Source organism: Typopeltis vanoorti, chromosome 11 (genome assembly GCF_054136105.1).
Source record: "Typopeltis vanoorti isolate ZY-2024b chromosome 11, IOZ_Tvanoo_1.0, whole genome shotgun sequence".
Lineage (NCBI taxonomy): Eukaryota > Metazoa > Arthropoda > Arachnida > Uropygi > Thelyphonidae > Typopeltis > Typopeltis vanoorti.
The window spans coordinates 36,672,074-36,692,677 of NC_143559.1; the positions used below are offsets into that span (position 1 = coordinate 36,672,074).

General features: G+C 35.6%; 1 protein-coding gene across 4 annotated transcripts in view; it reads left to right on the forward strand.

Moving 5' to 3' along the window:
• Positions 1-20,604, forward strand: part of shtd (anaphase promoting complex subunit 1) — an 844,012-nt gene that overhangs the window by 361,625 nt on the left and 461,783 nt on the right. For all 4 annotated transcript variants that reach the window (XM_090401046.1, XM_090401047.1, XM_090401049.1 and 1 more), the window contains 2 exons: positions 7,846-7,953; positions 18,749-18,871. In XM_090401046.1, coding sequence (XP_090257172.1) covers positions 7,846-7,953; positions 18,749-18,871 — 231 coding nt within the window. The remainder of the gene's footprint in view (positions 1-7,845; positions 7,954-18,748; positions 18,872-20,604) is intronic.

Sequence of the window (20,604 nt, forward strand, 5' to 3'; positions counted from 1 at the left end):
TCTGTGCTTCTCTTATTTAAATCAGTCACAACTAAATGAGAAAAATTTTGACGAATAAAGAAAATGTTTTTTTGCTGTAATGTGTGATATTTAATTTTTATTACAATGTCAACTTACTGCTCAATGAATTTATAGACTATTTCATTCAGAATGGTTTGTGGAGCAGGTGAGGACAATACTTAATTGTTCACTGGATTTTAATCAAGTCAGCTATTGTTGGATAAGAGAGAATGCGGTATCCAGAACAGAGGATCTTCTATATTCCAATCTGAGATAAGTGTAGTCAAGTCAACATGGGCTAGCATCTCTGTGAAATTTAATTGGCCTTTGGAGTCTGTGCCGATGAGTAGAAGCTGATTTGAGAGAGTGGGTGGGGGAAAGTAGGTTTCCATTATAAATTAGTCACTGAATATATGCAGCTTTTGAATTTACACTTCCAATTTTTTAAAATATATAAGCTATTTATTTACTGTTCTTGAGTGCAGTAACAAATTTCTTTAACTAGTGTAGTTTAATATGAGTTAAACTGATTTGTTTGTTAATTTAATTTTTCTTAGACTATACTTATCTAAAGTATAGACTTCAGTCCTTAAATGAATGATAAAATAAAGAATTAACTTAGTTTTATTGTATAATGTTATTCTGAAAAAAACCATATAACCGTATAACGCATTTCTACAGTGTATCTTTCTTTTTTCACTCATAGTGTTCATATTCATCATCATCATCAAATTCCTGCCATGTACCCTCAAGGGGTGTACAGGATATGATAGTACTACATGAAAAATTAACATCATTACTAACTTCCTATCTACAATTTTCCTCCAAACCAGTCTGTTACTTGTCAAGACTCCAACATTATCAGATCTTATATTTCTATCGTCTAAGGCACTTTGTATAGTATCAATCCACTATATCTTGGTCTTCCGCTGGGTCATTTTGCTGCCACCTGACAGAGAACACTTGTTTTGCTAATCTTTCTTCGCCCATTCTGTTTAAGTGACCATACCACCTGAGATTAGCTCTGCTAACACATTCCTGGATGCTGACAATGTCAAGTTCTTTCCTAATATCCTCGTTTTTAATATGATATTGCCATTGATGCCATCTGTTCACGCCTCTAATCTTTCTCAGGACTCTCATATCTGTGTCTCTAGTCTTTGGTCTCTAGGCTTTGGTCAAGTGTTTTGCTTCTGACCCAGCTCTCAGATCCATAAGTTAAAACTGGTTTGAACACTGTCTTGTATACAGCTAATTTAGTGTTCCGACTAATTTCTCTCTTATTCCATATGAATATATTCAATTGATTTCCCACCATGCCAGCTTTGCTGATTCTGTTGTCAATTTCTATATTTAATTTACCATCTTCAGTAAAAATCATGCCTAAGTAGCTGAAATGTTTCACTTGTTCCACAGGTTCTCCATTCACAATACAGTTGACATTTTCAATGATTCTGTCTATTTTCATTGTCTTTGTCTTTTTATTGCTGACCTTCATACCATATCTATTACAACAGTTATTCAATTTAGTCAGAGAATCTTGCAGACTTATAGCGGATTGATTTAGAAGTATATCATCATCCGCATAAAGCAAAGAGCTGACATTAACATCTCCAATTTTGATATCATTTTTAATATCACTTTCCTTTATAATGTTATCCATACAGATAATGAATAACAGAGAGGATAATGTACATCCTTGTCTCACACCAGATTTAACATTAAACTATCTTTTTGTACTTCCTTCAATTCTAACTGCTGACTTACAACTCAAATACAGACTAAGTATTGCTTGATATAATGCCCCATTGACACCATATAACTGTAGCGTATTGAATAGCTTCTCTCTTGGCACCTTGTCATATGCCTTTTCCAAATCGACAAAACGATCTTCTGTGTTCATATTTATCATCTCATCATCATCATCAAATTCCTGCCATGTACCCTCAAGGGGTGTACAGGATATGATAGTACTACATGAAAAAAATTACATCATTACTAACTTTTTATCTACAATTTTCCTCCAAATCAGTCTGTTACTTGTCAAGACTCCAACATTATCAGATCTTATATTTCTATCATCTAAGGCACTTTGTACCGCATCAATCCACCTATATCTTGGTCTTCCTCTGGGTCGTTTTGCTGCCAACCTGGCAGAGAACACTTGTTTTGCTAATCTTTCTTCGCCCATTCTGTTTAAGTGACCATACCACCTGAGATTAGCTCTGCTAACGCATTCCTGGATGTTGACAATGTCAAGTTCTTTCCTAATATCCTCATTTTTAATATGATACTGCCATTGATGCCATCTATTCACACCTATAATCTTTCTTAGGACTCTCATATCTGCGTTCTCTAGTCTTTGGTCAAGTGTTTTACTTCTGACCCAGCTCTCAGATCCATAAGTTAAAACTGGTTTGAACACAGTCTTGTATACAGCTAATTTAGTGTTCTGACTAATTTCTCGCTTATTCCATATGAATTTATTCAATTGACTTCCTACCATACCAGCTTTGCTGATTCTGTTGTCTATTTCTATATTTAATTTACCATCTTCAGTATAAATCGTGCCTAAGTAGCTGAAATGTTTCACTTGTTCCACAGGTTCTCCATTCACAACACTGTTGATATTTTCAATGATTCTGCCTATTTTCATTGTCTTTGTCTTTTTATTGCTGAACTTCATACCATATCTATTACAACAGTTATTCAATTTAGTCAGAGAATCTTGCAGACTTGTAGCGGATTTATTTAGAAGTATAACATCATCTGCATAAAGCAAAGAGCTGACATTAACATCTCCAATTTTGATATCATGTTTAATACCACTTTCCTTCATAATATGAACCATATAGATAATGAATAACAGAGGGGATAATGTGCATTCTTGTCTCACACATGATTTAACATTAAACCATCTTCCGTACTTCCTTCAATTCTAACTGCTGACTTACAACTCAAATAAAAACGAAGTATAGCTTGATATGTCCCATTGACACCATATAACTGTAACGTATTGAATAGCTTCTCTCTTAGCACCTTGTCATATGCCTTTTCCAAATCAACAAAACTTAAATACAGATCTCTGTTATATTCCCATGCTTTCTCGACTATTTGTCGTAAAGTGAAAATCTGATCCTGACGGCCTCTATTTGGCCTGAATCCAGCTTGTTCTTCACCAAGTTTTTCTTCCAGAATTCTTCTCGACCGTTTCTCAAGTATACTTGCATAGATCTTGCCAGGAACACTCATTAGGGAAATACCTCTATAATTCTAACATTCAGTTTTATTTCCCTTTTTATATATGGGTACTATGAGAGCTCGACTCCAATCATCGGGAATTTGTCCCTCTGTCCAGGCTTTCTGAACTATGCAGTGCAGCCACTGTAAGACTCTTATACCACCATATTTCAGCATTTCTGGTCGAATATCATTTACTCCTGCTGCCTTTCCACATTTCAAGCCTTTGATGGCTTTTTCTACTTCAAGTATGGATATGGATTCCTGACTGCATGCCTGGTCAGTGTTTTTTACCACTGTGCTGTCATCACTGCTTGTTTCATTTAGCAGTTTTTCAAAGTAATTACTCCATACTTCAAGAATATCTTTTTCTTCCGTTTTCATGTCACCTTTATCATTTCTAACTCCTTTTACTTAGTCTTAGTCTTTATTTGAGTTGTAAGGCAGCAGTTAGAATTGAAGCAAGTACAAGAAGATGGTTTAATGTTAAATCTGATGTGAGACAAGGATGTACATTATCTCCTCTGTTATTCATTATCTATATGGATCATATTATGAAGGAAAGTGGTATTAAACATGATATCAAAATTGGAGATGTTAATGTCAGCTCTTTGCTTTATGCGGATGATGTTATACTTCTGAATAAATCTGCTACAAGTCTGCAAGATTCTCTGACTAAATTGAATAGCTGTTGTAATAGATATGGTATGAAGGTCAGCAATAAAAAGACAAAGACAATGAAAATAGGTAGAATCATTGAAAATGTCAACTGTGTTGTGAATGGAGAACCTGTGGAACAAGTAAAACATTTCAGCTATTTAGGTACGATTTTTACTGAAGATGGTAAATTAAATATAGAAATAGACAACAGAATCAGCAAAGCTGGTATGGTGGGAAGTCAATTGAATAAATTCATATGGAATAAGAGAGAAATCAGTCGGAACACTAAATTAGCTGTGTACAAGACAGTGTTCAAACCAGTTTTAACTTATGGATCTGAGAGCTGGGTCAGAAGTAAAACACTTGACCAAAGACTAGAGACCACAGATATGAGAGTCCTGAGAAAGATTATAGGCATGAACAGATGGCATCAATGGCAATATCATATTAAAAACGAGGATATTAGGAAAGAACTTGACATTGTCAGCATCCAGGAATGCGTTAGCAGAGCTAATCTTAGGTGGTATGGTCACTTAAACAGAATGGGTGAGGAAAGATTAGCAAAACAAGTGTTCTCTGCCAGGTTGGCAGCAAAACGACCCAGAGGAAGACCAAGATATAGGTGGATTGATACGGTACAAAATGCTTTAGACGATAGAAATATATAAGATCTGATGATGTTGGAGTCTTGACAAGTAACAGACTGATTTGGAGGAAAATTGTAGATAGGAAATTAATAATGATGTAATTTTTTTCATGTAGTAGTATCATATCCTGTACACTCCTTGAGGGTACATGGCAGGAATATGATGATGATGATGATGAACTCCTTTTACAGCACTCTTTCCTCCATTCCTAAGCTTCTTCAACAACCTCCAGAATATCTTACCACCTTCTTGATATTTATTTTCTATATTCTTGCCAAAGTCCTCCCATGACTTTTGTTCAGCTAGTTTTACACAGTGTTTAGCATTCTTGCATTTGTCTCTGTATTCTCTAAGAGCACAAGCTGACTTATTTGACAGGAACTTTTGATATGCTTTCTTCTTTTCCTTCACTGCCTCTTTAACTTCCTGTGTCCACCAGGGAGTTCTGATTTTTTTATCCTTGCAGACAATCTGCAAGGATAAAAAAATCTCTGGCATTCTATGTTTTCTTCAGAGTTTGCCACTGAATCTCCAAGGTTTGATTCCTGTTCTCAAACTCTTTCATTTTTTCTTTAATAAACTTTGTGTATTTTAGTCTACAGTTCACATCTGAGAGCTGTTCAACTTTTATTCGTTTTAAAACTTTCTTACATGTCATTCTTTTCAATATGAAATTCAATTTTATCCTGGTCAAGACTAAATAGTGATCGCTTCCAATTTCAAATCCTCTGTACACTCTGGTGTCCTGCACCAGGGAGAAAACATCACTATCAACAATAACATAGTCAATGAGACTTTTCTTATTCCTTGCCTCTTCTCTCCATGTGAATTTGTGCACATTTTTATGTTGGAACATGGTGTTAGTAATAACCAGTCCACGTCCTGAGCAGAAATCCAACAGATATTTGCCAATATTATTAGTTGTGCTCTTTTCTCCAAATTTTACCAAAATATTTTTGTATGTCTCACAATCATTTACTACTCTGCTCTTTAGATCCCCAACAAGGACCAAGTTTTCCTTTTTCATTGTGTCAGTTGCTTTTTCTAAAGCCTCAAAAAATTCCTCCACTTCTACCTTAGTAGAACCTTCTGTGGGACCATAGGCACAAATAAGTCTCATTGTCCAGTCCCCATTCTGACATCTGCCCAAATCCCTCTACTTGACACTGCCTGCCATTCAAGAAGATTAGCCTCGTATTTAGTGTTGAATACTATGGCTACTCCTTCTTTTCCTTGATTGTCATTGCCTGAATATAGCATTTTGTATTTATTGCTCAGAAAGATCTCACCAGTTTTTGTCTTTTTTGTTTCAGTCACCCCTATTATGTCGATCTGGTACTTATCTAATTCCTCAGCTAGCTCCATTTCTTTGCCATTCAGTCTTCTTACGTTGATAGTACTGATCTTTAACTTTGGTGATGTTGAGTTAAGGTTTGTTTTCAGATTTGTTCCAGTAGCTGACTTTTCGCTGTTCGCCCTGGTTCCCTGGCGAAAACAACGGGGGCCTTGTTTAATCGGGCGACGCCCCAGCCGGCATGAAATTTTGTCAAGTTGTACCATCATTTTTTATTTTGGTTTAACCAATAAGAATACAATTTGGTCGGCTAAATCCCAAATTGCCAGCCCATCCTCGTTCGTTCAGTATCCAAGTAGATACCCAACAGGGTGCACCACGAGAAGGTGAGGATTGGACATTAGGTCAGAAGCCCTGGTCGGTTCTCCGCATTCCTTTAAAGGCTATGTGGAGATCTCCTCTCAGTTATACAGCTTTGACCCTTAAGCACCCCATGTTCATATTCATGTGCTTTAATTCAGTTGAAGTTGTTTTCTTAGTTTCCACTTTCTTGTTTTTGCCATGGTGTGGTCTGACATAAGATCAGGAATACTAGTCTGATTCTCCATATTATTTTGAAAGTCTCCTCTCAGTCATCTATTAGCTGAGTGATAATAAGAAGGAATCAAAGGCTATCGACCGACTTGAAAATGATCATGTGTGATATATACAGAGTGGCCCAGAAGTAACATGGCAGTCAAAGAATCTGAATTTCAAGCAGAAAAATTTTATTTGTAGAACATAATGCAGTGCACGTGCAGGTCGTAATATTTAGACAAAACAAAACAAAGAACGCAATTTAGATCCAGCAAAAAACAAAAAGAAAGAAAGTTGGTAAAATAACTCAAAGGATTACTTGGATGTTGAAACACATGCTAGAGATAGAGAAGTAATTATCTCTCTTTATAAGGTTAGGATTTAGCCACATCTTGACTACTGTGCATAGATTTGGTTGCCTGGGTTTCTTTGGATCAGGAGGTGGTAGTAGAGAAGATTCAGAGACAAGTAACAAGTGTGTGGAATGCTTCCTATGAGAATAGGTTGAAGGTGTGCTAAAGGTTACGAAGTTTAGTAGATAGGCAGAAAAGAGGGAACATGATAGAAACTTATAACATATTAAAGGGGTTTTATAAAATTGATTCAGGAAAATTTTCAATATATGACAAATAGAGAATTAAGGATCACTCATAGAAGTTGTGTAAGAGTGTGATTAGTAAGGACGTGCATACTAGATATCTTGCATGGAGAGTGGTGAGCGAATGGATTGCCAGAATTATTTGTGAGTGCCCTGACATTGAATGAGTTTAAGGAGAGATATGATAGGTTTTTTGTGTATAAACATTAGTATGGTTCTCCTGCCATAAGTCTCCAGACTATTTGGAGATACTGTACAATAATAAAATCGACACTATTACAAAAGTTGTTAGTGTGTCTATTTACATTGCATTTATCAATGCTTCACCAAAGAAAAGCACACCTTCTAACATAAATTTGCAATAATTTATGCATAAGCATGAACAATTTTCTGATTAAGTTGTCTAGGTGTGAGTTTAAACTGTGTCTTCAGAGCATCCCACATGAAAAAAAAATCTGTGGTAAGATATAGTAATTATTTGAATGAAATGTTCATTCAACCATTTTTGTGCAGTGAATTGTAATTGGTTGGGGTCCAATCATGCTGGAACCACTTAGCAACAGCTGTAAGAAATTTATTGTTTAGTATGGCCACAGAACTCATCTTTGGCAACTTCCTTATTTACTTCTGGGTCATCCTGTATGTTGCATGAATTTAAATACTGCTTTACATTTTAACTCCTTGGAGTTTAGGGTAAGAAGTAAAATAATGTCTTAAGCCAAATTTGAATGGCAGATATGCTGTTCAGTTAATAATTCCTTTTTTGTAAATCCTGAAATGTTTAGTATTATTTCATTAAGTACTCTGCTTTATTACTCTCTGATTTTCAGGACAGCGAATAACAGAAGATTCAAGTATTGGCTTAATTTGTGGTAATAAAGAGCAGCTTCAAAAACTTAATCAGAAAGAAGAATTAATACTTTTTCTAACTAGAATTGGTAAGCATGAGTTTCCTGAAAATGATTTTCCTGATTTCTGATATTTATTATGAATATACCTTCCATATTAGAATAATAGTTGAATATAATGTTTAAAAATAAACTGATTATATGTATTTGCCAGTTCAGGAGATTGTTGCTGCAATGAAATCAGTCAGTGGTGTTTACATGAGTTCATTTATTCCAAATCTTTTTATCATAAGCCACTTCACTGTGGAAAGAGTTTATCACATAGAATAAAACAAAAATGCAATATTTTTATTGGGATATTTCACTAAGCAGGGATAAGAGTATTTTAATCATTCATTTCATCACAGCCACTATTTTTCATATAATGATTGCTTGAAGTGCAACCAAGGTAAATCAAATTATGTGGTGAAGAATTTATGGAGAAACACACACATGTGTTAGAATAATTACTTATCATTAAGAAAGTAACATTCGACGTTTTGACCTCTGTATTGAGATCACCATCAGGAAAACATATGTACAGGATACAAGCTGCATGACAGTACACTACTCAAAAGTAAGATGAATTTAAATTTTTGGCAATCATTTACCCTAGCCTGACCTCTGGTGGAAAAAATAATAATAAAAAATTAAATAAATAAATAAAAATGGCTACATTTTTTCACAAAATGGCATTTTGTGAAAAAAATAGTTCACAAAATCCTCCAAAAATGTGCCATTAAAAGCAAAAAAGATTACAAGAATGCCATAAGCATACCATACATTAAGGGCATTTCAGAAAAAATAGAACACTACTTAAATACAATATTAAGACAACCTTTAAATTCCCCTACAAAATTAAGAAATTTACTTTGCTCTTCCAAAGAACCTTTTCCATACCTTGCCCATCCAGGGATTTACAAAATTCAGTGTATCTGTAACCTACTTTACATAGAGGAAACAGGATGCACCATCCCAATTAGAAAAGATGAACACAAACACCACATTAAATATGTGTACTGTGGTAAAACAGGCTTGTCAGATCACACACTCCAAACATGCCACAGAATTGACTGGAAAGGCACCAAGTCCCTACACTGCACCAAAACCTGGTTTGAAAGAAAATTCATAGAAGCCTGTGAAATGCTGAAACATCATCCAAATCAGAACAAGAATGATGGATTAATTATTCCAAGAATTTGGAAGACCAAACTACAACCCATATAGCATCCAGAACAGAAGAAATGCTTAATACAAGAGGACTTTAGAAGTTGTTTAATGTAGTTCTAATTTTTATTTTATTTTTTATTTATTATTTTTTTCCATTTTATTTTTATGCCAGAGGTTAGGCTAGGTAAATTTTAACAAGCATTTAGATTCATCTTACTTTTGTGTAGTGTATTGATTGTCATGTAGCTTGTATCTTGTACATATATATGTTTTCCTGTTATGGCCTCAATACAGAGGTCGAAATTAAAGTAATTATTCTAACATCTGTTGCGTCTCCATAGATTCTTCAACATGAATGCTGAATTTACAGTCAATAATTTTTGACTGTAAATTAAAAGGAATGGGATGGAGGGGGTGGTGAATTGCAATACATAGCCTCTCCCACTCAAATGCCAACGTCACCTCCTTGTGGTCCATCCTGTTCTAAAAGTACACGAGGCGCTGGCGACCAAGTATGAGTGGTATAACCCTAACATCCAAACAGAATAAATGCTGTTAGATCTGCCTGTCCAGAGGCGCTGGGTAGCATCAGCCCTACTACTAGACTAACCCAGCGACAGGCTAGTAACCTGGGAAATTCAATATACTTTCAAGTCTCATCCAAAGAAATCCAAAGGGTCCATGCATTTCATGTAGTTATCCATAGTGATATATCTACATAAGCACTCCTAATCTCCCATGATAGAAGATCTTGTGCTGATATTTTCAATACAAACCAGTAATGTGGACAAGCGCTACATCTTCTGATGTGAATAACATTTACAACATTTGACTCTGACATCCTCCATTAAAAATTTCATCAGATAATTGTTTATTATCCAAACTGGCATCGTTTTACTTGGCCTACCCTGCTACAGCAGAGGATATGGCACAGAACTCTTAATATCTATCTCAAGTGCACTATCAAAAAAATTACCCATTCAACTGCAAGTCTCATCTGTGGCTATTTGCATACAGAAGATGAATATTTAGCCTTATCCATACAAGTCAATCAACCACCAAATCTGCAACTATTTCATCATGATGTACCAAGGTGATATAGGCAGTGATATACCACTTCTGTTTCGATACATATGTCATGATCATATCAAACCTTCACTCTAAGATGCAATAATTTATGCAGTATACAGGAATATACTGCAGAGTCTTTGGGCAGAAATTGTGAAGCCATCTGCTCCAAGAGTATCATCACCATGGAGAGAAGAGTACACTTGACCTTTTTATATTGACACCAGAATAAAAAATAAGCTCCTGAATGAGCAGTAAAACAGTATACAACCTACTTTACAAATTAGCAGCAAACCAACAAAGTTTGATTATCATGTGAAAACTGACTCCCACCATCTTATGTATATAGACAGAATATCACGAATCTGAAATTTAGTTTTTATTTTTTCATTTTATTTTTTTCTTGCTTACATAATAATTGAGCCAATAAAGTGTACTCCCTTAATAAAAGTAAAGAAAATATATTAATGCCTAATGATCTCTGTGTATGTTTTTATTACTATTCTTATTAGTGTGTATTACACTCAGACAAAATGCTGGAGTGGGTTATATCTCTTTATCCTGTGAATGAAAAGTGTCGAGTTATTTTCATGCGTTTCAGTCCTCTTCCCATTCCTCAATTATGGAAATGTATCACACATCATCATTAAACATAAAATTATGGTGTGTTCTTGTATCATGAATCAACAAGAAGTCACTATTCTCATTTTATGGAAATGCAGTATATTCCTGTATATAGGGCAAAATCCTTATTGCTAGGATAAAGAATATTTTATCTGGGTCCTGATTGACTATGAACATATCCATAAATGAAACACAAAATATAAAAAGTAAAATGCAATGCTGCTCATATTCAAAGGTCCTACCTATCACAGGTTAAACACTCCATGGAGTATGTGAATTTTATACGATCCAGCATTAGAGCAACAACATTTTGTTGCCTGTACATGGCGGTGTCATATCATCATCATCATTATTATTCAGGCATCCATGGAGTCAAAAGACTCATCGTGGGAGGTCCTTCCTAAGAAACACAAAGTCCATCATACCACTCCATGAACTCATTGACCGTTCATGCTCTCACCACTCTATCAGATAATGCATTCCACAGTTCAACTGCCCTCCATGCAAGGAACCACTCCTCACTCTCTTGCTCACAACTTACTTTCGTAACTTTCAGAGCTGACCCTCTTGTCATTGCTCTTTCCCACTATTCCACCAAGTGAAAGAACTCCCCAGTGTCAACCCTGTAACTACCTCTCAGCAGTTTAAAAGTCTCAATCATATCACCTCTCCTTCTATACACCAAACTCTGCAGTCCACATTCCCTCAGCCAATCCTCATAACTAACATTGTACAGTCCTGAAATCATCTTTGTTATCTGCCTCTGTACCCTTTCCACAGTTAATTTATTCCCTTCAAATCCTGGGGGCCAAATTTGAGAACAATAATCTAAGTATAGTCTGATCACTGATCAGGGTCTTATACAATGGAACAATAACTCTTATCTGCAGATCAGCATCCTTTTCAGAATTGCAGCAGTCCTCTGGGTTATCTTCACCACCTTTGCAATATGGTCCCTGAATTTTAGGTTTCTATCAATCATCACCCCAAGATCTCTTGTCTCCCCTACTTCCTCCATTCCTCCAGTACAGCTCCTCCAATCGAGTATGCAGCCTTCCATCGATGTATCCAAAACTTCAAGACTTTACATTTTGCTGCATTAAACGACACCCTCTTTCATTTGCCCATCTGTCTAGTTTATTCAAATCCTCTTGCAGGGCTGCCACAACTGCACTATTACTAATAACCCTTTCCAGCTTCACATCATCTGCAACAACTGAATATTCCCTTGCAATCCACTGACAGTGTCATTGATATAAAGGTTAAACAATACAGGTCCCAGTACTGAGCTCTGTGGGACCCCAATTGTAACCTTCTGCCTCCTTGATATTGCCCTACCATACACAACTCTCTGATACCTATCGGACAGCCAATCCTGAATACAGTTGACTAACCGGACATCTAAACCCATGTGCTGCAACTTAAATATCAGTTTGTCATGTGATAAGTTTTAAAAGAGGTAAACCGTGAGTAGACATAACTATACATAATAAATAACGGAAAAACTCGCGTAGAAATATTATTTAATAGTATAATTTTCGCCTGTGTGTCACAGGCATCTTCAGTACAATTAGGCACAAAAATTAAACATTAACTGACAATTCCAAGAAGCGCCACCTAAGTAGCTGGTGTAAGATAACTAAAAAGGTCAATAACTTTCCTAAAAATAAAAAAAAAAAAAAAAAAAAAAAAAAAAAAAAAAAAAATTAATACAATAAAAAGTTAGGAAAGATTAGCTGATTTGTAAAGTACTATCTCTCATAAAGGGGATAGACGTAAGCCGTCGGATCTGTTTAAGTTAGGAGAATGAAGTAGAGTTTCACATGCTTCTTTATAAAGGCGTTCCATGAGAAACTGACTTTTGTGAAGAACTCTTGTCTTTCTCCAATGACCTCTGTGTCTAGTGAAGATGGCATGTTCTGCAAGTCCAGACTTTTCAGGTTTAAAGTATTCAATATAAGATTGGTGTTCTTCTAGCCGAATGGAGGCAGATCTTCCCGTTTGTCCGAAATAACATAATCCACAAGAGCACGGAATCTGGTAGACACCTGGATGATTAAGATGTGGAAGCTTGTCCTTTGGAGAAGCGAGAAAGGTGGAGATTTTTCTAAACGGTCGAAAGGCAACAAAAATATTCAGTGGTTTTAAAATTTTTGCTATACGTTCACTGATGCCTTGTATATAAGGGATGGTAATGCGCGTTATTTCCTCTGTGTTTGAAGAGGGAGACATATTAAATCTACTCAAAGTTCTTTTAATGAAGCAATTCTTATAGCCATTAGATAGAAAGGAAGAAGTTATATATCGTATTTCTTTCTGTAAAAGATCGTCTGTAGAACAAAAGGAGTGGGCCCGATGAACCAGTGTTTTAATAGTTCCTGCCTTATGACTGGGATGGTGATGAGATTCCGCATGGATATAATGGCCTGTATGAGTCTTCTTTCTATAAACTGAGAAATGTAGGTTACCCCTGTTTTGAATGTGCACAAATTCTTTTTCATGCCAAGCCTCCTCGTCCTAATCTTTCTTACTCTGAATTTAAAGCATTGAAATCACTGAAGAATAACAATAATTTAATAATTACGAAAGCTGATAAGGGGAAGGCTGTAGTGATTCAAGATAGGAAGGAATATGAGAGAAAAATGTCTCTTTTACTTCGCGACTATTCAACTTATAGGCCTCTTACATCGGATCCTACCCGGAGTCAATTGAAGAGACTTAATTCTCTTATAGATAATGTATCTACATGGAATGAAGATCAAAAGAAAAAACTTAAAACCTTCTTCGGTTGTCCACCTAGATTGTATCGTCTTCCAAAAGTTCATAAACCAGGCATTCCGTTAAGACCAGTCGTAGATTGTATAGGTTGCCCAACTTACAAAATCTCAAAATTTTTATCTAATTTACTCTCCTCTTCAACTAGAAGAACTGATACTTATATAAAAAATACTTTGGATTTTAAAAATAAAATTTCAGATCTTCATTTGGACGTTTCTGATATCATGATCAGTTTAGATGTTGTTTCTTTATTTACAAATGTGCCTCTTTTGGAAAGTATTGAATTACTACAACAGGAATTTCCTTCAGACATTGTAAACTTATTTGATTTTGTAATAAATTCTGGTTATTTTTCTTTTAAAAATAAGTTGTATCAACAAATTGAAGGAACAGCAATGGGTAATCCTCTCTCTCCTGCTATCTCCAATTTCTTTATGGAACATTTTGAACAACGTATCTTTGATAATATTTCTCCCAGACCTACTCATTGGTTCAGATATGTCGATGACATTTTTGCTGTATGGAATGGTTCTTCTGATGAACTTCAACAATTTCTCAATAAGTTAAACGCATTTCATCCTAGGATCAAGTTTACCCTAGAAGTAGAATCAAATAAGCAGTTAGCCTTTTTAGATCTTCTAATTCTTCGCCAACCAGATGGTAACCTACATTTCTCAGTTTATAGAAAGAAGACTCATACAGGCCATTATATCCATGCGGAATCTCATCACCATCCCAGTCAAAAGGCAGGAACTATTAAAACACTGGTTCATCGGGCCCACTCCTTTTGTTCTACAGACGATCTTTTACAGAAAGAAATACGATATATAACTTCTTCCTTTCTATCTAATGGCTATAAGAATTGCTTCATTAAAAGAACTTTGAGTAGATTTAATATGTCTCCCTCTTCAAACACAGAGGAAATAACGCGCATTACCATCCCTTATATACAAGGCATCAGTGAACGTATAGCAAAAATTTTAAAACCACTGAATATTTTTGTTGCCTTTCGACCGTTTAGAAAAATCTCCACCTTTCTCGCTTCTCCAAAGGACAAGCTTCCACATCTTAATCATCCAGGTGTCTACCAGATTCCGTGCTCTTGTGGATTATGTTATTTCGGACAAACGGGAAGATCTGCCTCCATTCGGCTAGAAGAACACCAATCTTATATTGAATACTTTAAACCTGAAAAGTCTGGACTTGCAGAACATGCCATCTTCACTAGACACAGAGTTCATTGGAGAAAGACAAGAGTTCTTCACAAAAGTCAGTTTCTCATGGAACGCCTTTATAAAGAAGCATGTGAAACTCTACTTCATTCTCCTAACTTAAACAGATCCGAAGGCTTACGTCTATCCCCTTTATGGGAGATAGTACTTTACAAATCAGCTAATCTTTCCTAACTTTTTATTGTATTAAATTTTTTTTTTTTTTTTTTTTTTTTTTTTTTTTTTTTTTTTTTTTTAGGAAAGTTATTGACCTTTTTAGTTATCTTACACCAGCTACTTAGGTGGCGCTTTTTGGAATTGTCAGTTAATGTTTAATTTTTGAGCCTAATTGTACTGAAGATGCCTGTGACACACAGGCGAAAATTATACTATTAAATAATATTTCTACGTGAGTTTTTCCGTTATTTATTATGTATAGTTTGTCATGTGGCACTATAAAATGGCTTTGCAAAATCCAAAAAAAAAAGGCAGTATATGCCTTTCCCTCATCAACTGCTCTTGTCACTTTATTATCAAAGGCAATCATATTAATAAAGCAAGATTCCCCTTAACAAATCCATGTTGACTCTCACAGATAACATTATCCTCGTCTGCCCAATGCTGCATATGGTCCCTCACTAATTTCTCGAAGACCTTAACAACTACTGATGACACACAAACTGGCCTATAATTAGATACTTCCAGTCTGTTACTGCCCGTATGCAATGCCACTATCTTGCTTTCCTTCCATTTCCTGGGCACCTTTCATGTAGCCAGACTTTCATTGAAAATCCAGATCAAAGGAACTGTCAGTTCTTTAGCACATTCTCTCAAAACTCTGGTGAAATACCATCCAGTCCCACAGCTTTACTGACATTCAGAGTACTCGGCATTTGGAACACACTCTCCTCCTGCACCTTGAACCTGCCCTATCCCTCTAGCATTAGAATTTACTCCTCCAGGATGGAATACTCCGATAAAGTGTTCATTGAACAATTCCACTATGTCCTCTTTATCATCATCACACTATTCCCATTTTTATCCCACAATATCATTCTTCCACAATCATTTCTCCTCCTACTGGCCACATAGCTAAAAAAATTCTGTAGGATTTTCTTTGGACCTTAGGGCCAGTTTCTTCTCATATTCCAGTTTCACCTTCCTTACCATACTAGTCACTCTCCTGGCCTGAGTCTTCTGTTCTTCATGCATCTGCTCTCCACCCTTCTCCTTATATCTCTTCCATAACCTCTTTTTCACCTGCAGTTCCCGTTTAATATTGTTTATCATCCACTTTACACCAAATTGTATCCACTTCTTCACTGGTGGAATACAGCTTGCTATTGCCTGCTAACAAATATTCCTTCACAATTTCCCAAGCACTAATGATATCTTGGCCTTCCAATTCGATCCTCCATGGAACTGCCCCAAATTGGTATCTAAGATTATTATAATCACCCGCCTTATAATTCCACATATGTTCCTTCTCTGTGATACTCCTGCATGTCTATTCATCTTCCAAGTCAAACCCACATTGTCACTCTCTCCGACTAGGGAAAGATATGTCATCTCAGTTATAATCAGCTCTTCTGATTCTATGACCAAATCCAAAACTCTTGAACCTCTTGTTCCCTCTATTACATGTTGCCTAAGACATTTGTCCCTCAAGAATTTTAGAAATTCCATTCCCTTATTAACACATGCATTTTCCTCTTCCCAATTTATACTGCTGTAGTTAAAATCTCCCATAACAATCATTCTTCTTGCACTTGCCAAGCTCAACTGCCTAAACATCTCCTGCTCCCCCACCCTTTGTGCTTCTTGGCTTGTAGCAGCACCCCACTAAATATTCTGTCCTTCCCACCTCTACCTCACACCATATACTTTCCAAACCATTATTGTCACTGCCTTCTAAATCCTCCACTTTTAGAGGACATAAGTCATCACTTATCATAAGCAGTTCTCGACCACTGTGTTTTCCCTTCCTATCCCCTGCAAAAAAATGTTGTACCCTGCTGCTTCTCTTCCTGTTATTATATCATCTTCTGTCAAGTCGTACGAAGATGCAATTAAGTTTTTATTTTTTTAATAGTTATATGAGAAAGATTGAAATGGCATCAGTATAACATACTTTCTACAACTTGAAACAAAGCAGATTTTCCATTTTGTCACACCACTCGTCAGTTATTTTGTCAAAAATGACTTATCATATGCACACATTTCATATATACAATATCTTATAACCACACAGTTGAGTGTAAAGGTTAAAATAAAAAAACTAAATGTTTTTGAAATAAAATGTTTTCAGTGATTGTACCAACTATTTTAAAGTTTGATTTATTAGGCTATAAGGCTATAAATCAGTGTAAACATTTTCAACAATAGTTTTAAAATAGTATTACAAACGTCTGCGTTTTACTGCATATTGGATTCTTGTTAAACTGTGTCTAAAGTGACTTGCAAGTCATTAGAATGCTATTCACCAAGATTTGTAAAATTAATATTTTATCGCTTGTTGAATTCCATGTTTAATTTTCATGTGTACACACACATACACTGCCTTTTCCCTGACTCTATTCCACCTGTCTGCTTGAATATGACCTGCTTATATCTTATGCTTTGTGGTTCTTATGTGATTGTTACATAAGAATAGTAACATGTGTTTCTCTGACCCAGTATGCCTTCTTAAATTGGTTTCCACTTTTTTTTTTATAAATTCAGTTTTGCTTTTATTGATGCAATACTTTGAGTCTGAACAGTGAGTGTAAACTAATATTAACCAAATCAGCAGGCTTAGTACTGATGTTCAACATTGACACCTCAAATGAGGTTAATTACTTTGTGGAAACAATATCATATCAGATATGTACAGCTCAAAATTTCTGTGAATTTCTGATGTTGCATTGTTTCAGAAATGCTGGAAATTTAACACAATTTGAGATAATCAATTTCTTGGTATCATAATTTATGAACATTGTGTGCATGTATGTATGTGAGTAAGTTGTAATCCAGCAACATACTCCTAGTACAGTACACTCATTGTATTATTAACTATAATTCTTATCATGTGTATAGGGAGTAGGCAGGGCCGTTTACCCTATCTAACTTTTGGAGACTGAGTGGGCAATTCAATCTCCACTGGTAGCCAATCGGAGAGATAGCTGGCCCAAGGCTATCACTGATTCATCAGTACACAGTGAAGAAGGCGGCAAGATAGTGCCGCCATCTCGTGGTCCCTAACACAATATTTTTAATGTCTGAAATTAGTGTGGGTTCGACGGTCGATTTTCTTGAGTTTACAGGAGAAAAACCCGAGTTTCCGGGAGAAAAAACCCGCTAGCCCGTGCCAGAGATAGACTAACTTGGGAAATGGTCGAAAAAAGGCTTAGAAAAATTTTCCTCTAGTCGGCGACTAGATTTGAACCACTAAATCTTTTCTTCGTGCAGTCAGGCGCTGTACAATGCAAACACCACTTCTACTGAGCTACACAGGCTATTATCAGACATTAAAAATATTGTGTTAGGGACCACGAGATGGTGGCATTTGTTGAGCTGTGTCTCCACTGTTGGCCACTTAAATTAGTCATAGCCTTGGGCCAGCTATCTCTGATTGGCTACCAGTGGAGATTGAACTGCCCACTCAGTCTCCAAAAGTTAGCTAGGGCTAAATGGCCTCACCTACACCCCATAAGGGAATAAAAGGTGTACAGATTTTTTTTTTTTTTTTGAAATATTCTTCATATAAGAATTATGTGAGGAATATTTAATTTGCTCCAAAATTTCATGTTAAATATTCATTGAAACTTGCTGATTAATTTAAATGATTGAATAATATAGCAGTTTTGACATTATTTTGTTGTCCAGCTTTTCACTTTATCTGATCTGTTGGTTCATTTATCAGGACTTGAGAGAGATTGGCTAATAGTTAAATTGTGTGTGCATGTGTACTTAATAACAGTTTCAGAATAACTGAATTAATTTTAATTTATATTAAGGTATGAAGTTACAGGATGTAGATAATTTGCCTGCAGGAGTGGCACTTCCAATTAAAGATGCTATATTATACTGCCGCAATAATCCACCTTCTGATTGGCCAGAATATGCATATGCATTCATTGGTAAGTATATTAAATTTCATTCCTGAAAATTGTAATGTAAATTATTATTTATAATGATTAAAAAACATATTGTAGTATCTCATTTTTTGTTCTGGTTGCTCTTTTACATTATAATGTCATGGAAACATGAAGCACATCTGAGATATCATTATGATAATATATATATGTGTAACTCGTCTGCATATCTACCATTTGAAAAATTTATTGGTATTTGTTCAAAATCATCTATAAAGAAGCTTATTATTGGAGTTCGGTTAGGCTGCTATTTTTTGAAGGTTCTGGAATTAGCTCACTTTATTTACATTAAGTTAATTTGCTAGATGAAGTAGTTTGCATGTGAAGCATGGAGAAATGTTTTAATACCTTGGGAGGGGGGTAAAGCGAAGTGTATTTTTAGAGAGTGAGAGAGGGAGAGACTGTTGTCAGGATGTTTGTGAAAAGAACAGAATGTTAAAACTGGCTAAAAGACTGGACTGGAGCATTATTGGTATTTATTATATCATCATCATCATCAAATTCCTGCCATGTACCCTCAAGGAGTGTACAGGATATGATAGTACTACATGAAAAATTTACATCATTACTAACTTCCTATCTACAGTTTTCCTCCAAATCAGTCTGTTACTTGTCAAGACTCCAACATTACCAGATCTTATATTTCTATCATCTAAGGCACTTCGTACTATCAATCCACCTATATCTTAGTCTTCCTCTGGGTCGTTTTCCTGCCAACTTGGCAGAGAACACTTGTTTTGCTAATCTTTCCTCGCCCCATTCTGTTTAAGTGACCATACCACCTGAGATTAGCTCTGCTAACGCATTCCTGGATGCTGACAATGTCAAGTTCTTTCCTAGTATTTCTCGTTTTTAATGTGATATTGCCATTGATGCCATCTGTTCATGCCTCTAATCTTTCTCAGGACTCTCGTATCTGCAGTCTCTAGTCTTTGGTCAAGTGTTTCACTTCTGACCCAGCTCTCAGATCCTTAAGTTAAAACTGGTTTGAACACTGTCTTGTATAAAGCTAATTTAGTGTTCCGACTAATTTCTCTCTTATTCCATATGAATTTATTCAATTGACTTTCTACCATACCAGCTTTGTTGATTCTGTTCTCTATTTCCATATTTAATTTACCAACTTCAGTAAAAATCGTGCCTAAATAGCTGAAATGTTTTACTTGTTCCACAGGTTCTCCATTCACAACACAGTTGACATTTTCAATGATTCTGCCTATTTTCATTGTCTTTGTCTTTCTATTGCTGACCCTCATACCATATCTGTTATAACAGTTATTCAATTTAGTCAAGGAATCTTGTAGACCAGTAGTGGATTTATTGATAAGTATAACATTGTCTGCATAAAGCAAAGAGCCGACATTAACATCTCCAATTTTGATATCATGTTTAATACCACTTTCCTTCATAATGTGATCCATATAGATAATGAATAACAGAGGAGATAATGTACATGCTTGTCTCACACTAGATTTAACATTGAACCATCTTCCTATACTTCCTTCAATTCTAACTGCTGACTTACAACTCAAATAAAGACTAAGTATTGCTTGATATAATGTCCCATTGACACCATATAACTGTAGCGTATTGAATAGCTTCTCTCTTGGCACCTTGTCATATGCCTTTTCCAAATCGACAAAACTTAAATACAGATCTTTGTTATATTCCCATGCTTTCTCTACTATTTGTCGTAAAGTGAAGATCTGATCCTGACA